Source organism: Mobula hypostoma, chromosome 1 (genome assembly GCF_963921235.1).
Source record: "Mobula hypostoma chromosome 1, sMobHyp1.1, whole genome shotgun sequence".
NCBI lineage: Eukaryota > Metazoa > Chordata > Chondrichthyes > Myliobatiformes > Myliobatidae > Mobula > Mobula hypostoma.
The window spans coordinates 143,602,022-143,619,898 of NC_086097.1; the positions used below are offsets into that span (position 1 = coordinate 143,602,022).

The window sequence follows — 17,877 nt, forward strand, 5'->3', positions numbered from 1 at the left end:
TTAAAAAGTACACTGTATAATGCTACTGGCGCTTCCTACATGATGAGACCTTGGTGGTGGCAAGGAGTTTAGTTGTCTTACGGGCTGAGGGAAGAAGCTGTTCCCCATCCTGACAGTTCTTGTTCTGATGCTATGATACCTCCTCTCTGATGGTAGGAGGTCAAAGAGATTGTTGTATGGATGGGAGCGATCATTGATAATGCTAAGGGCCCTGTGTATGCAGCATTTCTGATAAAGATTTCTGATGGTTGGACGAGAGACCGCAATGATTCTCTCAGCAGCCCTCGCAATACTTTGAAAGGCCGTGCAGTCAGATGTCGTGCAATTCCCATATCAGGTGGTAAAGCAGCTGCATCGGGATACTCTCGATGGTGCTCCTGTGAAAATTGTTTGGAATGGAGGGGGATGGGGAACCAGTCTCACCTCAAACTCCGCAGGAAGTAGAAAAATTGCTGTGCTTCCTTGATCAAAGAGTTGGTTATTAACTTCAGGAGAACTTGCAGCACCTGCATCTCTCTTTATATCGACAGCACAGCAGTGGAAACTCTGAGCATTTTCAAACTCCTAGGAGTGCACATCTTACACAATCTCTCATGGTCCCAGAACACATCCTACACAATCAGGAAAGCTTGGAAAATGCCTCTACTTTCTGAGGAGGCTAAAGAGAACTGAGCTAAGTGCATCTATACTCACATCCTTCTGCAGATGTGCAGCAGAGAGCATCTTAACATGCTGCATCACTGCAGGGTACGGAAACTACACTGCAGCAGACTGGAAAACTCTACAATGGGTAGTCAAAACTGCCCAACACATTACTGGCACCATCAGGACATATATACGGAAAGATGCCAGAAAAGGGCCAGTAACATCATGAAGAATCCCATCCAGCCTGTTCATGGACTGTTTGTCCCACTCTCATCAGGGAGGAGACTACATAGCATCCATGTCAGACTCAATAAACAGTTACCTTCCCCAAGGCAGATCAACACCTCCACCCCTCCACATGCCCCACCACTAGTTTATCATTTTCTGTCAAAGTCAGTAACAATTATTTTGTCCTCCTTTACACTGGTGTACTGGAAATGACATTAAACAATTTTGAATCTTGAAACTAGGGCTCTCAAGTCTATCCCACCACCCAAAGTGACCCTGGCTGATCTTCAGAAGCAGAATCAGGTTTAATATCACTGACATATATCGTGAAATGTGTTAACTTTGCGGCAATGGTACAATGCAATGCATAATAATAGAGAAAAAGAACTGTGAATTACAGCAAGTGCACGTGTATTAAATAGTTAAATAGGTAGCGCAAAGAACAGAAATAAAAAAGTAGTGAGGTAGTGTTTATGGGTTCAATGTTCATTCGGAAATCGGATGGCAGAGGGGTCGAAGCTGTTCCTGAATCATTGAGTGTGAGTTTCCAGGCTCCTGTCCCTCCTCCCTGACGGTAACAATGGGAAGCGGGCTTTTGAGGCCTCACTCCTTGACAGTATTCTGGATGTTACGGAGGCTAGTGCCTATGATGGAGCTGACTAAGTTTACAAATCTCTGCAGCTTACTTCAATCCGGTGCAGTAGGACCCCCACCTCCCATACCAGATGGTGATGCAGCCAGTTAGAATGCTGTCCATGGTACAGCTGTAGAAATTTCAGTGTGTTTTGGGTGAAGTGCCAAATTACCTCAAACTCCTAATGAAATATAGCCACTGCTGTACCTTCTTTGTAGCTGCATTCATATGTTGGGCCCAGTTTTCGTCCTCAGAGATATTGACCAGGAACTTGAAACTGCTCACTCTTTTCACTTCTGATCCCTCTGTGAGGACTGATGTGGTTTCCCTTATCTTACCCATCCACAGTCGAGACTTAACTCATCTTCTGTGCCAGTTTCATGCGGAGCTCAGTTCCCCAGTCTTTCAAGTGTGTATCTGTCTTCTCTTTCAATATCTCCAGCAAACTAACTTCCATCAGAACAGAGAGTTCAAGAAATTCACCATCTTCTGCAAATAGAAATTGGTTTATTATTGTCACATATATCATGGTACAGAGAAAAGCTGTTTTATGTGCTGTTCATATAGATCAAATCATCACACCATGCATTACTCAGTTGTAAATGACTGAATCTTTATCTTGAAAGTATATTTCCTCACTCGAGACTCTTCCACTAGAGACCATTGAGACTGTGAAATATGTTCTTACATTCAGTTAAAAACAATGCTGGACTTCCACCTTACCTCCTATATTGTAGTGGCCCAATAGGATTTCACAGGTTTTAATAAAATTAGCCCTCATTCTTCTAAACCCAAAAAATACAGAGCTTTTAGGTCTTTATGATAGAACAAGCATCTCGTCCTTGGAATGAGGGCAGTCAGTCTTTTCTGCACTGTCAATATGTACAATATGTCCTCACTTAAATAGAGGGGCTGAAACAGCACACAGGTGTGGCCATACCAACACTCTGTACAATTGTAGGGTGTAGGGAAACTTAAAAATCATAAAAACAAGTAACAGGACAAAGGCAATGGCAGATGGAACATAATGAGGGAAAATATGAGCTCAACCACAGGCTGGAACAGCTAGAATAGTAGAATATTTTTTAAATGGTGAGAGATTGAAACTCAGTCACTGAATATATTTGGGATAGTGATTTTTTTAAAATGCGTTTTTAGAGACTTGGAATATATAGCACAACAGAGGATTACATGTGGAATTTACTGAAACTCTGTGTAATTCACCTTCCTCCAAGCCAAATTCCAAAATTTATGAGATAACTTCCATTAACCAACCACTTTGATTATTTTTGTACTTGTACAGTAATGATAATTGCTTTGTATATCCGGATACATAGAGCATACAGAATTTGTCGGATTTTAGAACACAGAAGCCATTCAGCAGACTCATTCCCAGATTGTGAAAACTGATGTATCAAATTTCTCACTGTTTTTGTCAAGCTAATGAAAATATATACAGGAATTATAGATAATTGTTTCTTATATTGCATCTAATGATATTCTTCCTCTTTTTTTTTACCCCAATAGGTGCTGGGATCTAAGTGCTGGAAACTTAAAATTGATTTATCAATTACCTATTCTGGCTTCAATATTGGTGAGATATAATAAATTTGCCTTCCTCCCCTTAGGATCTAACTCCATTCTGCAAACTTCTGTGTTATCACATTTTTCTGGTTTCACATTTCTCCTCTTTTTTCAGGTGAACTTCATGCTTTTTATCAATATTATCAGACTTCTCGCCACCAAACTGAGAGAGTCCAATGTCGGAAGGTGTGATACCCGTCAACAGTACCGGTAAGCTCTAGGGTTTTGGTAGAACAGGCCCTTCTGAAAAGTGGTGTTTAATGTAGAAACGGAAATGGACAAGGAGGCCCTCAACGTTTTTTCAAATTAAGACACCTTATTAGATCAATATTCATTTATCTATTGCTACCATATTTGGCTTGACAATACTTGAAATATTAAAGAAACTTTGTGCTTTATCTATGCTAGCAACAAAATGTTTGATGGGACATTAAAGAGGTAGTTTTATCCTAACATTTACTTTACAGTTTCTTGCACCACTTCTTGATAAAACCTCTACTTTGTAGTTCCCAACCCATTGTCAATTCTAAAATCACTGATTACATTTGAACTTCAAACTTGGCACGTAATCTATTTCTTATCTGAGCCTTCCGAGATCCTTCCATTTTCATGTAGCTGAATAGGCGGTCAAGGCCTCAATTCAGATGAAAGGTATCAACCCAGGAATCAAAGTCTGTCTCTCTTTCTACAAATGTTGCCTGACCTACTGTGTATTTCCAGCATTTTCATTTTTTTTTTGTCTCAGGTTTTTGTTTTGTGTGTTTTGTCTGGAGCGACTCCTGCAACAATGTTCGGCAAATTTAAGGTGGTTAACCTTCTTGCTTGTGAATTGGAAAATAACATGTCCAAGAACTGCTTCAGCCACTAATGGAAGCTGTGATGGAGAGTGATTGTCGCTGTAATCTGTAAAATATGAAATTAAATGGAAATATCTCATCTGAGCTATTTTTAATTGCAGGAAGCTGCTGAAATCGACTTTGGTCCTGTCACCTCTGTTCGGAGTACACTACATTGTCTTCATGGCAATCCCTTATACTGAGGTGTCCGGGATTCTCTGGCAAATCCAGATGCATTATGAAATGTTCTTTAATTCCTCTCAGGTAATTATAGTCATAGCGTCGTCCAACATAGAAACAGGCCCTTTGGCCCATGATATCCATGCCAACATTTTTGCCCAGTGACAATAATCCCATTTGCCTGCATTAGTTCTCTGTCCTTCTATGCCTTGCCTTTTTAAATGCCTGTCTAAACAACTCTTTAAATGTAGTGATTTGATACGATTTCATCACCTCCTCTGGCAGCAAGTTCCCGATTTTTTGCGTAAACAACTTTCCCCTTTAAAAATCCTTCCTCTCAATTAAACCAATGCCGTTTTGCTTTTAACACCAGATTCAGGGCAAAAGGATCTGCCTTTTCTGTGCTTCTTATGGTTTTTAAAAACTCTTATCAATTCACTCTTTAGCCAACTTCATTCAGGGAATAAAAAAAGAACAACCAATCCAATCTCTCTCCATAACTAAAATCCTCCAATCCAGGCAACATCCCAGTGAATCAGCTCTGCACTCTTGCCAGTACATTCTGATATTTCCTATAGAGTAGTGATGAGAACCCCATGCAAAATTCTCAGTGCATTTGGACCTGTGTTTTGTGCATTTGCTTATGATATTCCAGCTTTCATTTTCCATGCGCCAAATTATGATGGTGAGCATGCCACATGTCGTCTTCACCACTCTATCTCCCAGTGTCATCACTTTCAGGAAATTATGGACTTGAACCCCAAGGTCTCTCCATCCACCTTAGTGCCTTATCATGCTCCACTCCAATTTGACTTCCTATATTGCATTGTCTTGCATTTGCTGGAATTAAATTCCATCTTCAATTCTCTGACCAACTGCCTTTTTGCTCTATATACCTCCGTACCATTTTACAAATTTTGTGCCATGTGCAAACTTCATAATCATACCATTTACATTTACATCTAACAAACAAAAGAAGTCCCAATGCTAATCCCAAACATCATAACATCACAGAATTCCAAACAGGAAGAACTCTTCCACTACCACCGTCTGTCTCCTGCTGGCTCTGTAATCTTACGAATTCCCTTTTAAATAACTCCCATTTGTCAGCTGTCACATTACCCACATGTATTTGCTCTCATTCTATTTTTGCCAGCTCTTCTCTTAACACTATTGAAATGGGCCTCCTCACAGTAGAAGTTATTAGCCTGAGGACAATATTATCCCTTTGCACAACTGCCTGAAATTTATAGTGTTATGGTCACTGTTCCAAAGTGTTTCCACAGCAACACTTCAACACCTGTCCAATTTCATTTCCCAAGATGAGGTCCAGAATTGCCCTGGCTGGGGGTCTTCCTTTGGTCAAGGTGGCCACTGGATGATGCATCCTGGCTGTCTATGTGCTACACAGAGCACTACAATATGGAGAGCAAGCTGTTGCCTATGCAGCATACTTTGCCCTCTCCATGCAGCCGATGACCCTAAAGGAAAGGCAGAGACCAATACAGCTTGGCATCAGCGGCACTGCAGGAGTTGCCAGTCAGTGTTGAACTCAACGTGGGACTGCCTTCGGGACTGCAGCTCCGGATTTTTTCCTCGGGGTGTACTCCTGAATCCTTCACCATGAGTGAGTGCAGCCACAAGGCCATGGGGGGTTGAGATCAGAGATTTCCTTCTAGATGAACTGCCAACCACAGCCAATGAGGCCCAAGTTTAAGGCACCAATAACCTGCCTTTGCACCTTCTCCTGTCAGTAGAAGTGGTTCCTCTGGGCTAAGTAGCTAAGCCACACATGAAGGCCAGGAGCTGAATAAGTTGTGTGAATTGATCCTCACTAACCACCCCCCAGCTCAATCAACCTTAAGGATGCATAATATGCCCTGCCTATAGTAGGCCTGACAAGAAATTGTCTTAAAAATCTCCCTTTGACACGTCTGACCCTTCTATGCACCTAATTCTGACTGAAATTTGCATAAGAACATCAAGTCAGATTATTGTTGCAGGTGGTTCTTGGATGTAATGACATGAAGCTGTTAGATTAATTTGAAAATTGATTGCTTTAGAAAAAGCCAATCAAGTCTATTGCTCACGCACATTCTCGCCTATAGCTCATTCAAGTACACTCTTCACTGCCTTTTGGTCGGCCAAGCAGATGTTTTTACTTCTGTTTTCTCAGAGTAATTAAAAATGGACATAAAATCTGTCTTTCAATGAAACCCAGATTCACAGAATAAAATATAGTTGGACTGGCTCAACTTTTTTCCCAATGTTGTCAGTAATTGCAATCAATTGGGAGGTTTTAAGATTCTCAAAATTATACTGGGAATGGCTTTTATATTTTTCCTATATGGAATACAGTCTTCATTCTGGAGGGATACAAGATTGAATGCGAAAGGCATAACGAACTAGACATAATTTGGTATGTCATGTGCTGAATAACTTAAACGAGTAATTTATTCTTATCAAATACTGAATGGCCATTGTACTTCTCACTGATGACAGGTAGACAACACATCAGAATTGCAAGGTATCAATTACCTGTGTGTCAGCATTCGTTCATATACGTTACTCTGAGAGAATTGTTTTTGTGCTTCAAAGTTCAAACACTAAAAAATAAAATGTAGAAGCTAGAATTATTCATGGAAATATTCAGTTATGCAGCATTTGGAGTTATAGAAGTAGAGTTATTCTTTGACGTTGATGGCCTCTCATCAGTAATGGAAGTTAAAAAAAAGCAGACCTTAATTACAGAGCCATAGAGTCATAGAAAAGTACAGCACTGAATGCTGAACGACTGAACCTTCTTGACCAAACCTTCATGTACAGAGAGAACAATAAGTAGTAGGAGGATAAAAAAAGGGTTAGGTTAAATTAAACAATGAATAGAGAAACAAACTTGTGACATAAAAAGAGACAAAATATGCATTAAAAGGAGGTTTAAATGGAGATTGCAGAAAATTACTGATAACTGATTTCTAGGGAGCAGTAGATATGAACTGAAATTGTTGAACACACTTGGAAGAATGTAAAATGTCTAATCTAAAGATGTGAGTCTGTCCACAACTTTGAGATTTGTTAGAATAAATCAGGTTATTAGGATAGTGAGCGCAGAACTGGGGTATGGCTGTGGATCAGACTACAATCTACTGCAAGCTGGTAACTCGCCTTGCAGACTGAGCAGAGCTGTTTCAGGGCGATCACTCAATTTGCATTTAGTCTCCCCAATGTGAAGAAGATTACGTTGTGAGTAGAAAATGTGGCTTTAAATATTATCCTCTTAACTTTACAGGGTTGCTTTGTGGCTGTTATCTACTGCTTTTGCAATGGAGAGGTAAGCACTTGTGTTCCTGTGTGTAAGTGTATTGATTTCAGTGAATGAGCAAAGTCTCAGATGGAATGGCTGACTGGCCGACTGAGTAGGTTATAGCATACTGAGAGCTTATCTAGTTCTACCCTGCAGAGTACTATTTTTTTATATAGGGGCTCAGATTCTTGAGTCCTAACATTCAGTGCTGTGCCTTGTGTAAATTCGCTTGGGCTGTACTGGGAAGCCCTGCAGCAGTGGCATGGTGCTCTCGGTGTGGACAACAAAGCCAATGTGCAGATGTTGCCAGTGAGGGTTGGTGACGCCTGGGCTGGGTCAAGTGGTGCTGTCACTCAGCACTGAAGTGTGGTGTGGGGCTCGAGGCTGGCCTGGTACCCCTTGGTCAGGGCATTAGTGTAGTGGTTAGTGGCCATTGAGCTTGTTACCACAGAGAAATCACTAGGCTGGGAGCCAAACAAAGGGACAGGGAGGCAGCAGCCTCCACCATATTGAACTGGAGGTAATGAGAGAGACCACACGAGCTCAGTGGTTGATGATCTTTCATCAGAACTAGAAGAACATAGAATATAGCACAGTACAGGCTCTTTGGCCCACGATGCTGACACTACCTTTTAACCTACTCCAAGCTCAGCCTAGCCCTTCCCTCCGACATAGCCATCTTGTCTTTCTCAATCCATGTGCCTATGACAGTCCTTTAAATGCCCCGAATGTATTTGCCTCAACTGTCACCCCAGCAGTACATTCCACACACTTAACACCTTGTAAAAAAAAAATTACCCTTGACACAAACAAGAGAATATCTGCAGATGCTAGAAATCCGAGCAACACACACAAAATGCTGGCGGAAGTTTCGGAGAATTATGTGCTGGATGCGGAGGCTGGTGGGGTGGTAGGTGAGGACAAGAGGAACCCTATCCCTGGTAGGGTAGCGGGAGGATGGGGTAAGAGCAGATGTGCCCTGCCCTTAAGTTCGCTTGGTCCATTTCCTAAGCCTCAATCTCATTGACTCCATCTCTGGAGACAGCTTATCCACCGATGCCTATTACAAACCCACAAACTTACAGCTACCTAGACTACACCTCATCACACCCTACTACCTGTGAAAACGCCATCCCCTTTTTTCAATTCCTCCATCTCTGCCGCATTTGCTCTACGGATGAGGCTTTTCCTTTTAGAATGAAGGAGATTTCCTCCTTTTTCAAAGAAAGGGGCTTTCCTTCCTCCATCATCAACGCTGTCCTCAACTGCATCTCTTCTATTTCACGCACGTCTCATCCCTCCCCACTGACCTCACTCCTGGCACTTATCCTTGCAAGTGGAACCTGCCCCTACACCTCCCCCCTCATTATCATCCAGGGCCCTAAATAGTCCTTCCAGGTGTGAGTCTGTTGGGGTCATCTACTGTGTTCGGTGCTCCCAGTGTAGCCTCCTGTACATCGGTGAGACCCGACATAGAGCAGAAGACCGCTTTCCTGAGCACCTATGCTCCACCCAGCAGAACAAGCGGGATCTCCCAGTGGCCACCCATTTTAATTCCACTTTCTGTTCCCATTCCAATATGTCCATCTATGGCCTCCAGCACTGTCATGATGAGTCCACACTTAGGCTGGAGGACCAACACCTTATATTCTGTTTGGGTAGCCTCCAACCTGATGGCATGAACATCGATTTCTCAAACTTCAAGTAATGTGGTAATGCCCCCCAACCACCTCCCCCGCACCTTCTCAATTTCCCATCCCCTTTTCCTTCTCTCACATCTCCTTGCCTGCCCATCGCCTCCCTCTGTTGCTCCTTTCTGCCCCTTTATCTTTCTTCCATGACCTTCTGTCATTTCCACCAATCAACTTCCCAACTCTTTGCTTCATCCCTCCTCCTCCAGATTTTGCCTGTTACCTGGTGTTTCTCTCTCCTCTCCTGCCACCTTTTAAGTCTACTCCTCAGCTTCTTTCCTCCAGTCCTGCTGAAGGGTTTCAGCCTGAAACGTTGATTGTACTTTTTCAATAGATGCTGCCTGGCCTGCAGAGTTCCTCCAACATTTTGTGTGTGTGTACCTTAGACATCGGCTCTATACTTTCCTTTGGTTACCTTAAAATTAAGCCCTCTTGTATTAACTGTTGCTACCCTAGGAAAAAGGTGTAGGCTGTCCACTTTATGCCTCTTAAAATCTTGTACACCTCTGTCAAGTCACCTCTCATCCTCTTCTCCAAAGAGAAACTAAAATCTTTACCAGGACTTTAATTATGTACAGAGAGAGAAAAAAAATCAGTAGGAGGGGGGTAAAACACAGGATAGGAGAGATTAAATGGAGGAGAAGGGATGGAGCAGCTGATGTCAGTCCCCCTCAATGATCTATTGTCCATAGCACCCAAGTTCAGCACCACACTTGCTCAGCCCGATCAAGACAGACAGCCATTGGACATTGCCTCATCAATCCAATTGAGAACAAGGTGACTTCAAATTTGTTTATCGTCATGGGAAGAGCAAAAAAGGGCTGAGCCACTTCATAGATACACCAGCAGTACAGCAGACTGTCAGTAAAGCTAGCCTACAAACATAATGTGATAACAACCCCCTCTAATGCTGATTACATTAGCTCTCTCAGTCAGCGGGATACATGTTGACTGCTAAATAAGCTGAATCCTGCCCCTGGGTTGTTTCGGAGCTCAGGAGTGTAAAGCTGTGACGTTAGATTTATTGCATATATGAAGCTGTACAGGATTTTCCTTTGATGCTGCTTTGGAATTCTTGAGCTTATAAATTGCATGACATCTATTTATTTTACAGTCAGAAGAGTGGGTCAAAGGAATGAGTATAAAGGCCAAGGTGCATGTGCATTCTGTGCACTTGGCACACTGAGCACCATGTTGCTTGGGACATCTCTCAGTGCTCAGTATTTGCCTAAAATCAGTGTAGTATTAAGTTGTAATTTGTACTAGCCATGTCCTGCAATACGATGTCAGCAGGATGCAGCCTTAAGCCCCACATTTCATTTGCCAATTAGCGCGCATATCTTAATGAAAGTTTCAAGCTATCTTTGTGTCATCCAATAAGATTCCAAGCTGACTTTAAATTTGGGAAAGCCAAAAATGTAAAGATTAAGCTTTGCTGCGAGGGGTTGTCACTGGAAGTTAAGCTTTAATGCACTCTTACTGAGAGGTCAGCCGATCTTGCTGCTACTTGTGGCTAATGGGCTATTTCTGGCTTCTTGATGAGAATAATTGGGGGGAAAATGGCAGACCTGCGGCTAGTAATTTTGCTTTGTGCCGAGTGAGGTTTGGAACGCTGCTTTTTGCCTTTTTAATTGTGTATCTTTATATTTTGTTTCAGGTCCAGAGTGAGATCAAAAAAGCATGGGCCCGTTGGATTTTGGCGCTTGACTTCAAACGCAAAGCTCGGAGCGGAAGCACGGCCTACAGCTATGGGCCAATGGTGTCACACACTAACAACAGCATCAGTGCCAACATAACCACCCGGGCACCACAAACTCTCCACCTCAATAGCCGAGTGGGTGGCGGGTTACTCGATGGGCATTGGAACCTGCCGGGCTACGTGAAGAGCAGCTCTGTGTCTGAGAACTCGCACCCCTCCTCCCTTCCCGAGCAGTATGGCAAGGATGATGAGAATGGCAAGTCTCCAGCATCCAACAAGCCTTCATTGGTTGTTGAGGAAGAGAGGGAAACTGTAATGTAATTTATAGACACACTTAAGAAACTTCATTTCCAACTGCACACCACAGGTGTTAGACACTGGCACTGGACTGTATTATTTCTGCCCACACTGGAATAGCAGGCTCCTGAAAATAGAAAAGGGAAAACAATTGTGAAGAGAGAGTTAGGAAGTTATGACATGTCTGGCTTCATCATGCTTTCCTGCTATCTGCTAAGGGTTGTCTGGACATTTGAGTAATTATTTAGAGCTTTGTTAAGCACTGTTTCACAACATTGTCACAAGTGCCAGTGTTCAGTGGCTCGATTCAGAACGACATTGATGACAATCATTGCTTCATCCAGCCTGAATCTAGCAGAGGAAGTCCTTGATTCCAGCACTTCAGAGCTCACTCAGCCAAACTAGTTGACTATACTAAGCTGCACATAATCTTATCAAACTCACGGGAGAAAGTGAGTCATCAGATCCCATTCGGGCAGTAAAAAGAGAAAATGCTGGCGATAGCAGGTCAGCGTACTCTTTGGGCTCCTTATATTAGAAAGGATTTACTGACATTGGAGAGGGTTCAGAGAAGATTCACGAGAATGATTCCAGGAATGAAAGGGTTACTGTATGAGGAACGTCTGGCAGCTCTTGGGCTGTATTTCCTGGAGTTCAGGAGAATGAGGAGGCATCTCATAGAAACATTCTGAATGTTAAAAGGCCTGAACAGATTAGATATGGCAAAGTTATTTCCCATAGTAGGAGATTCTAGGACAAGAGGGCACGACTTCAGGATTGAAGGACATCCTTTTAGAACAGAGATGCGGAGAAATTACTTTAGTCAGAGGGTGGTAAATCTGTGGAATTTGTTGCCACGAGCGGCTGTAGAAGCCAAGTCATTGGGTGTATTAAAGGCAGAGATAGAAAGATACTTGATTAACCGGCCTTCAAAGGGTATGGGGTGAAGGCAAGGGAGTGGGGGTGACTGGAAGAATTGGATCAACCCATGATTGAATGGTGGAGCAGACTTGATTGGCCGAATGGCCTACTTCTGCTCCTATAATTTATGGTCTTATGGTCTTTTCGGTCAGGCAGCATCTGAAGAGAGGAACATGGTTAACATTTTGGGTTGATAGAAGTCAGATTCAGCATTGGGAATGAATGACAAAGCTGTGCTTTTTGGCGAGGACATCTGGAAGGATTAGATAACTAATGAAGCGAAGGGTCTGGGAGATGGCCTCAACATAATTAAGCCCTAGCTGGAGTTTAAAAGGCACCCCTTCCTGTTGTTATGGAGTCTGCAGGTGTACGGCTACACGTAGTGGTGCAGAGCCCCAGTGAGGTGGGACACCATCCTGGACATCTTGTCTGATATTAGACCTTTTCATTTTAGGTGTTTATCAAAAGGAAGATCAGAAATGATATGTAGCAAATAGATCCAGGAATCAACATCAGGACAGATCCTCAATGAAAGAATCCTGGGAAGAAATTACAAACGTGTAGAATTCAGACTGAGCTGAGGTCAAATACTATCTGAAGCACGACAGATCAATGCCCCTGCAAGATTCAGTTGTATTCAATGTGTTGAGTTGGATCGTAGTCAATCCATTAAAATACAACCACAATTAAAACCATGATCTTCTTCACAAAGTAGGTTTTGATATATATGCATGTATTAGGTTCAACTGACTCTGTGTCCACTCGCTGTCCAGTGAAACTAATTGAAGTGCGTTCTAAACACGCCTGGTTGTTGTTGCTGATTGAGTTTGTAATGTCAATGTTGTTTGGTTGACAATTGTGAGAAAAAGGAGTAAATTATTATTTATTGTTAATATTTTTAAAATTCAAAAGACTGCATCTTTAGTGAATGTGAAAAGAAAATAAATGTGCTGTCTCTATCATGACTGACAAGAAGCGGTGAATTGTATTCTGTTTGGATATTGATTTTAAAATAATATAGTGTGGAGCATGAGATGACAATCCTGGGTGTTAGCTAATTTACCTGTAAAGGTTATTCAAATAGAATCTACAATTACTCTTCATATGAGTAAGCTGTATCTGTTGATGATAATGGGGAAGTCATGAATTTAAATCCCCACAAAATAAGTCAGGGAATGATGTTAAGTACATTCAGTAATTCTGAGGCAACAGCAAAGCAAACTGTTTTGGTTTACTATGTCCTTCATTAAGTAAAAACATGCCATCTCACCCCGACTTGGTCATCCGAACGAGTCCTATTCTTTCTTGTAGGTCTATACTTTATGAAGTGGCCTAGCAAATTACGGTGCCACATAAAAAAGTAATATTACAGATCAGGATTAACGTATCTACCTTGCATGGATGCCATGATTATGAATACTAATATAAATTTATAGCACCCTTGTGTGGAACCATATACAATAACAAATCAAATCATTACAGAACAAAACAGCACAGGCACAGGCCTTTTGACCCATAATGTCTGCTCTGACCATGATGTGAATTTAGACTTATTGCATCTGTCTGCACATGGTCTATATCCTCCATTCCCTGAATAAGGGTGAAGCAATCTGGTTATGAGGAGAAGGCAGTGGAATGGGGATAATAAATCAACCATGATGGAATGGCAGAGCAGACTCGATGGTCCGAATGGCCTAATTCTGCTCTGGTATTATAGTCTTATGGAAAAGGAATTGATTCACGTTTACTTTCATTCTGTATTTCAGAGAATCTTTTGTTTCAATGATATCTCTATCCCTCTTGCCAGATTGCAGTTTTGTTCAGGATGGGATTGAAGTTCTCATGTTGCCTTTGAAGTTGCATCTGCTCAGACAAATAGAGAATATTTCAATATTCCACATTAGACACTGGAATACTACGGCACAGTACAGGCCCTTCGGCCCTCGATGTTGTGCCGACCCATATGTTCCTTTTAAAAAAAGTACTAAACCCACACTACCCCGTAACCCTCTATTATTCTTTCACCCATGTGCCTGTCCAAGAGGCTCTTAAATACCCCTAATGTTTTAGCCTCCACCACCATCTCTGGCAAGTCATTCCAGGCACCCACAACCCTCTGTGTAAAAACAAAAATATACCCCTGATGTCTCCCCTAAACTTCCCTCCCTTAATTTTGTACATATGCCCTCTGGTGTTTGCTATTCGTGCCCTGGGAAACAGGTACTGGCTAGCCACCCTATCTATGCCTCTCATAATCTTGTAGACCTCTATCGAGTCCCCTCTCATCTTTCTACACTCCAAAGAGAAAAGTCCCAGTTCTGCTAACCTTGCCTCATAAGACTTGTATCCCAATCCAGGCAACATCCTGGTAAATCTCTTCTGCACCCTCACCACAGCTTCCACATCCTTCCTATAATGAGGTGACAAGAACTGAACACAATACTCGGCAGGAGGAGAAGATGGCGGCGCGACGCAGCGCGCACAGCCTCTCCAGTGAAATGATATCGTATTTGTTAAATAGGGTACCATGCATAATTCTGATTTAATGGAGACAGCTGTGAGAAGCACGGAAGAACATCTGGAGAAACTTCTGAAATGCCCGGTTCGCTACCGCTGCTACTGTGCGATCGAGAATCCCCAGAGGGAAGGCCCCAAATCCTCGGCTTTGCCTGCTGCTGGCGGCCGGGGCTGGGGTCAAAATGGTCTGCAGAGTCGATGCTCGGTGCATGGTGTTGGAGGGCTGGTCGGAGCCTTGATGTTTTTAGACGACTCAGAGTCGGACTGTGGTCGAGCATGGCAGAGAGAATTTTCTTCCTTCTCCTGTCTGCGTGAGATGTGGGACTTTCAAGAGACTTTGAACCTTTTTTTACAGTGCCCATGGCCTGTTCTTCATCAAGTTACGGTATTGCTTGCACTGTTTAACTATATATTACAATTATGTGGTTTTTGTCAGTTTTTCAGTTTTGGTCTGTCCTGTGTTTCTGTGATATCACACCAGAGGAATATTGTATCGTTTCTTAATGCATGCATTACTAAATGACAATAAGAAAAGACTGCGTGTCCTCATAATCTAAAAAAAAAGTGTGGTCTCACTAGAGATTTGTAGAGTTGCAACATGACCTCTCTACTCTTGAACTCAATCCCCCCATTAATGAAGCTTAGCATCCCATAGGCCTGCTTAACTATCCTATCAACCTGTACAGTGACTTTGAGGGATGTATGGATTTGAACCTCTGTTCATCCACACTCTTAAGTAACCGACCATTACACCTGTACTCAGCCTTCTAGTTTGTCCTTCCAAAATGCATCACCTCACACTTATCCGGATTGAACTCCATTTGCCACTTATCTGCCCAACTCTACATCCTGTCTATATCCTCTTGTAACCTTCGACAACCTACAGCTCCATCCACAACTCCTCCAATCTTCGTGAAGTCTGCAAACTTATTCACCCATCCTTCCCCCTCTTCATCCAGGTCATTTATAAAAATCACAAAGAGCAGGGGTCCCAGGACAGATCCTTGCGGCACTCCACTAGTCACCGACCTCCAGGCAGAATACTTTCCTTGCACTACTAGCCTCTGCTTTCTTCTTTTAAGCCAATTTTTTATCCAAACAGCCAAGGTTCCACTGATGCCATGCCTCATGACTTTCTGGATGAGTCTCTCATGGGGGACCTTGTCAAATGCCTTGCTAAAATCCATGTAGACCACATCTACCGCCCTACCCTCATCAATTTCTTTTGTTACCTCTTCAAAAAACTCAATTAGGCTCGTGAGGCATGACCATCCCTTCACAAAGCCATGTTGACTATCTTTGAGTAGACTGTACTTCTCTAAGTGCTCGTAGATCCCATTCTTAAGAATCCTTTCCAATAGTTTGCAGACCACCGACGTAAGACTCACCGGTCTATGGTTCCCAGGATTCTCCCTAATACCTTTTATAAACAATGGAACTACATTTGCCGTTCTCCAATCCTCCGGCACCTCCCCTGCAGCCAAAGAGGATTCAAAGATCATAGCTACTGCTCCAGCAATCTCTTCTCTCACTTCCCTCAGCAACCTGGGGTATATCACGTCCGGCCCTGCGGCTTATCAATCTTGATGTTTTTAAGAAGATCCAACACTTCTTCCTTAATCTCCACATTGTCCAGCACACAGGCCTGTTCTGTTTCGACCTCACCCTGATCAAGGTCCTTTTCACTTGTGAATACTGAAGCAAAGTATTTATTTAGGACCTCCCCATCCTCCTCCGCCTCCAGGCACGTTGCCTTCTTTATCCTTTAGTGGCCCCACCTTCATTCTTGTCATAGAAACATAGAAACATAGAAAATAGGTGCAGGAGTAGGCCATTCGGCCCTTCGAACCTGCACCGCCATTTATTATGATCATGGCTGATCCTCCAACTCAGAACCCCGCCCCAGCCTTCCCTCCATACCCCCTGATCCCTGTAGCCACAAGGGCCATATCTAACTCCCTCTTAAATATAGCCAATGAACTGGCTTCAACTGTTTCCTGTAGCAGAGAATTCCACAGATTCACCACTCTCTGTGTGAAGAAGTTTTTCCTAATCTCGGTCCTAAAAGGCATGTAGGATTAAGGAGAACCCCAAGGCGTTCTATGCATATGTGAAGAACAGAAGGATGACAAGAATGAAGGTGGGGCTCCTAAAGGATAAAGAAGGCAACATGTGCCTGAAGGCGGAGAAGGTTGGGGAGGTCCGAAATGAATACTTTGCTTCAGTATTCACAAGTGAAAAGGACCTTGATCAGGGTGAGGTTGAAACAGAACAGGCCTGTGTGTTGGACAATGTGGAGATTAAGGAAGAAGAAGTGTTGGATCTTCTTAAAAACATCAAGATTGATAAGTCCCCAGGGCTGGACGTGATATACCCCAGGTGGCTGAGGGAAGTGAGAGAAGAGATCGCTGGAGCAGTAGCTATGATCTTTGAATCCTCTTTGGCTGCAGGGGAGGTGCCGGAGGATTGGAGAACGGCAAATGTAGTTCCCTTGTTTAAAAAAGGTAATAGGGAGAATCCTGGGAATTATACACTGGTGAGTCTTATGTCGGTGGTCTGCAAACTATTGGAAAGGATTCTTAAACATAGAAACATAGAAAATAGGTGCAGGAGTAGGCCATTTGGCCCTTCGAGTCTGCACCACCATTCAGTATGATCATGGCTGACCATCCAACTCAGAACCCTGTACCGGCCTTCCCTCCATACCCCCGATCCCTTTAGCCACAAGGGCCATATCTAACTCCCTCTTAATTATAGTCAATGAACTGGCCTCAACTGTTTCCTGTGGCAGAGAATTCCGCAGATTCACCACTCTCTGTGTGAAGAAGTTTTTCCTTATCTCGGTCCTAAAAGGCTTCCCCTTTATCCTCAGACTGTGACCCCTCGTTCTGGACTTCCCCAACATCGGGAACAATCTTCCTGCATCTAGCCTGTCCAATCCCTTTAGGACTTTATACGTTTCAATCAGATCCCCCCTCAATCTTCTAAATTCCAATGAGTATAAGCCTAGTTCATCCAGTCTTTCATCATATGAAAATCCTGCCATCCCAGGAATCAATCTGGTGAACCTTCTTTGTACTCCCTCTATGGCAAGGATATCTTTCCTCAGATTAGGGGACCAAAACTGCACACAATACTCCAGGTGTGGTCTCACCAAGGCCTTGTACAACTGCAGTAGTACCTCCCTGCTCCTGTACTCAAATCCTCTTGCTATAAATGCCAGCATACCATTCCCCTTTTTCACCGCCTGCTGTACCTGCATGCCCACTTTCAATGACTGGTGTATAATGACACCCAGGTCTCGTTGCACCTCCCCTTTTCCTAATCGGCCACCATTCAGA

The 17,877-nt window shown here is 43.0% G+C and overlaps 1 protein-coding gene across 5 annotated transcripts in view; it reads left to right on the plus strand.

Annotated features, from left to right (window-relative positions):
• LOC134342325 (parathyroid hormone/parathyroid hormone-related peptide receptor-like) overlaps positions 1-13,212 on the plus strand; it is a 91,890-nt gene extending 78,678 nt beyond the window's left edge. For all 5 annotated transcript variants that reach the window (XM_063040319.1, XM_063040328.1, XM_063040348.1 and 2 more), the window contains 5 exons: positions 3,035-3,101; positions 3,207-3,301; positions 4,050-4,191; positions 7,397-7,438; positions 10,760-13,212. In XM_063040319.1, the coding sequence (XP_062896389.1) occupies positions 3,035-3,101; positions 3,207-3,301; positions 4,050-4,191; positions 7,397-7,438; positions 10,760-11,122 (709 nt within the window). In that variant the 3' untranslated portion in view covers positions 11,123-13,212. The remainder of the gene's footprint in view (positions 1-3,034; positions 3,102-3,206; positions 3,302-4,049; positions 4,192-7,396; positions 7,439-10,759) is intronic.
• The last annotated feature ends 4,665 nt before the right edge of the window (positions 13,213-17,877 follow it).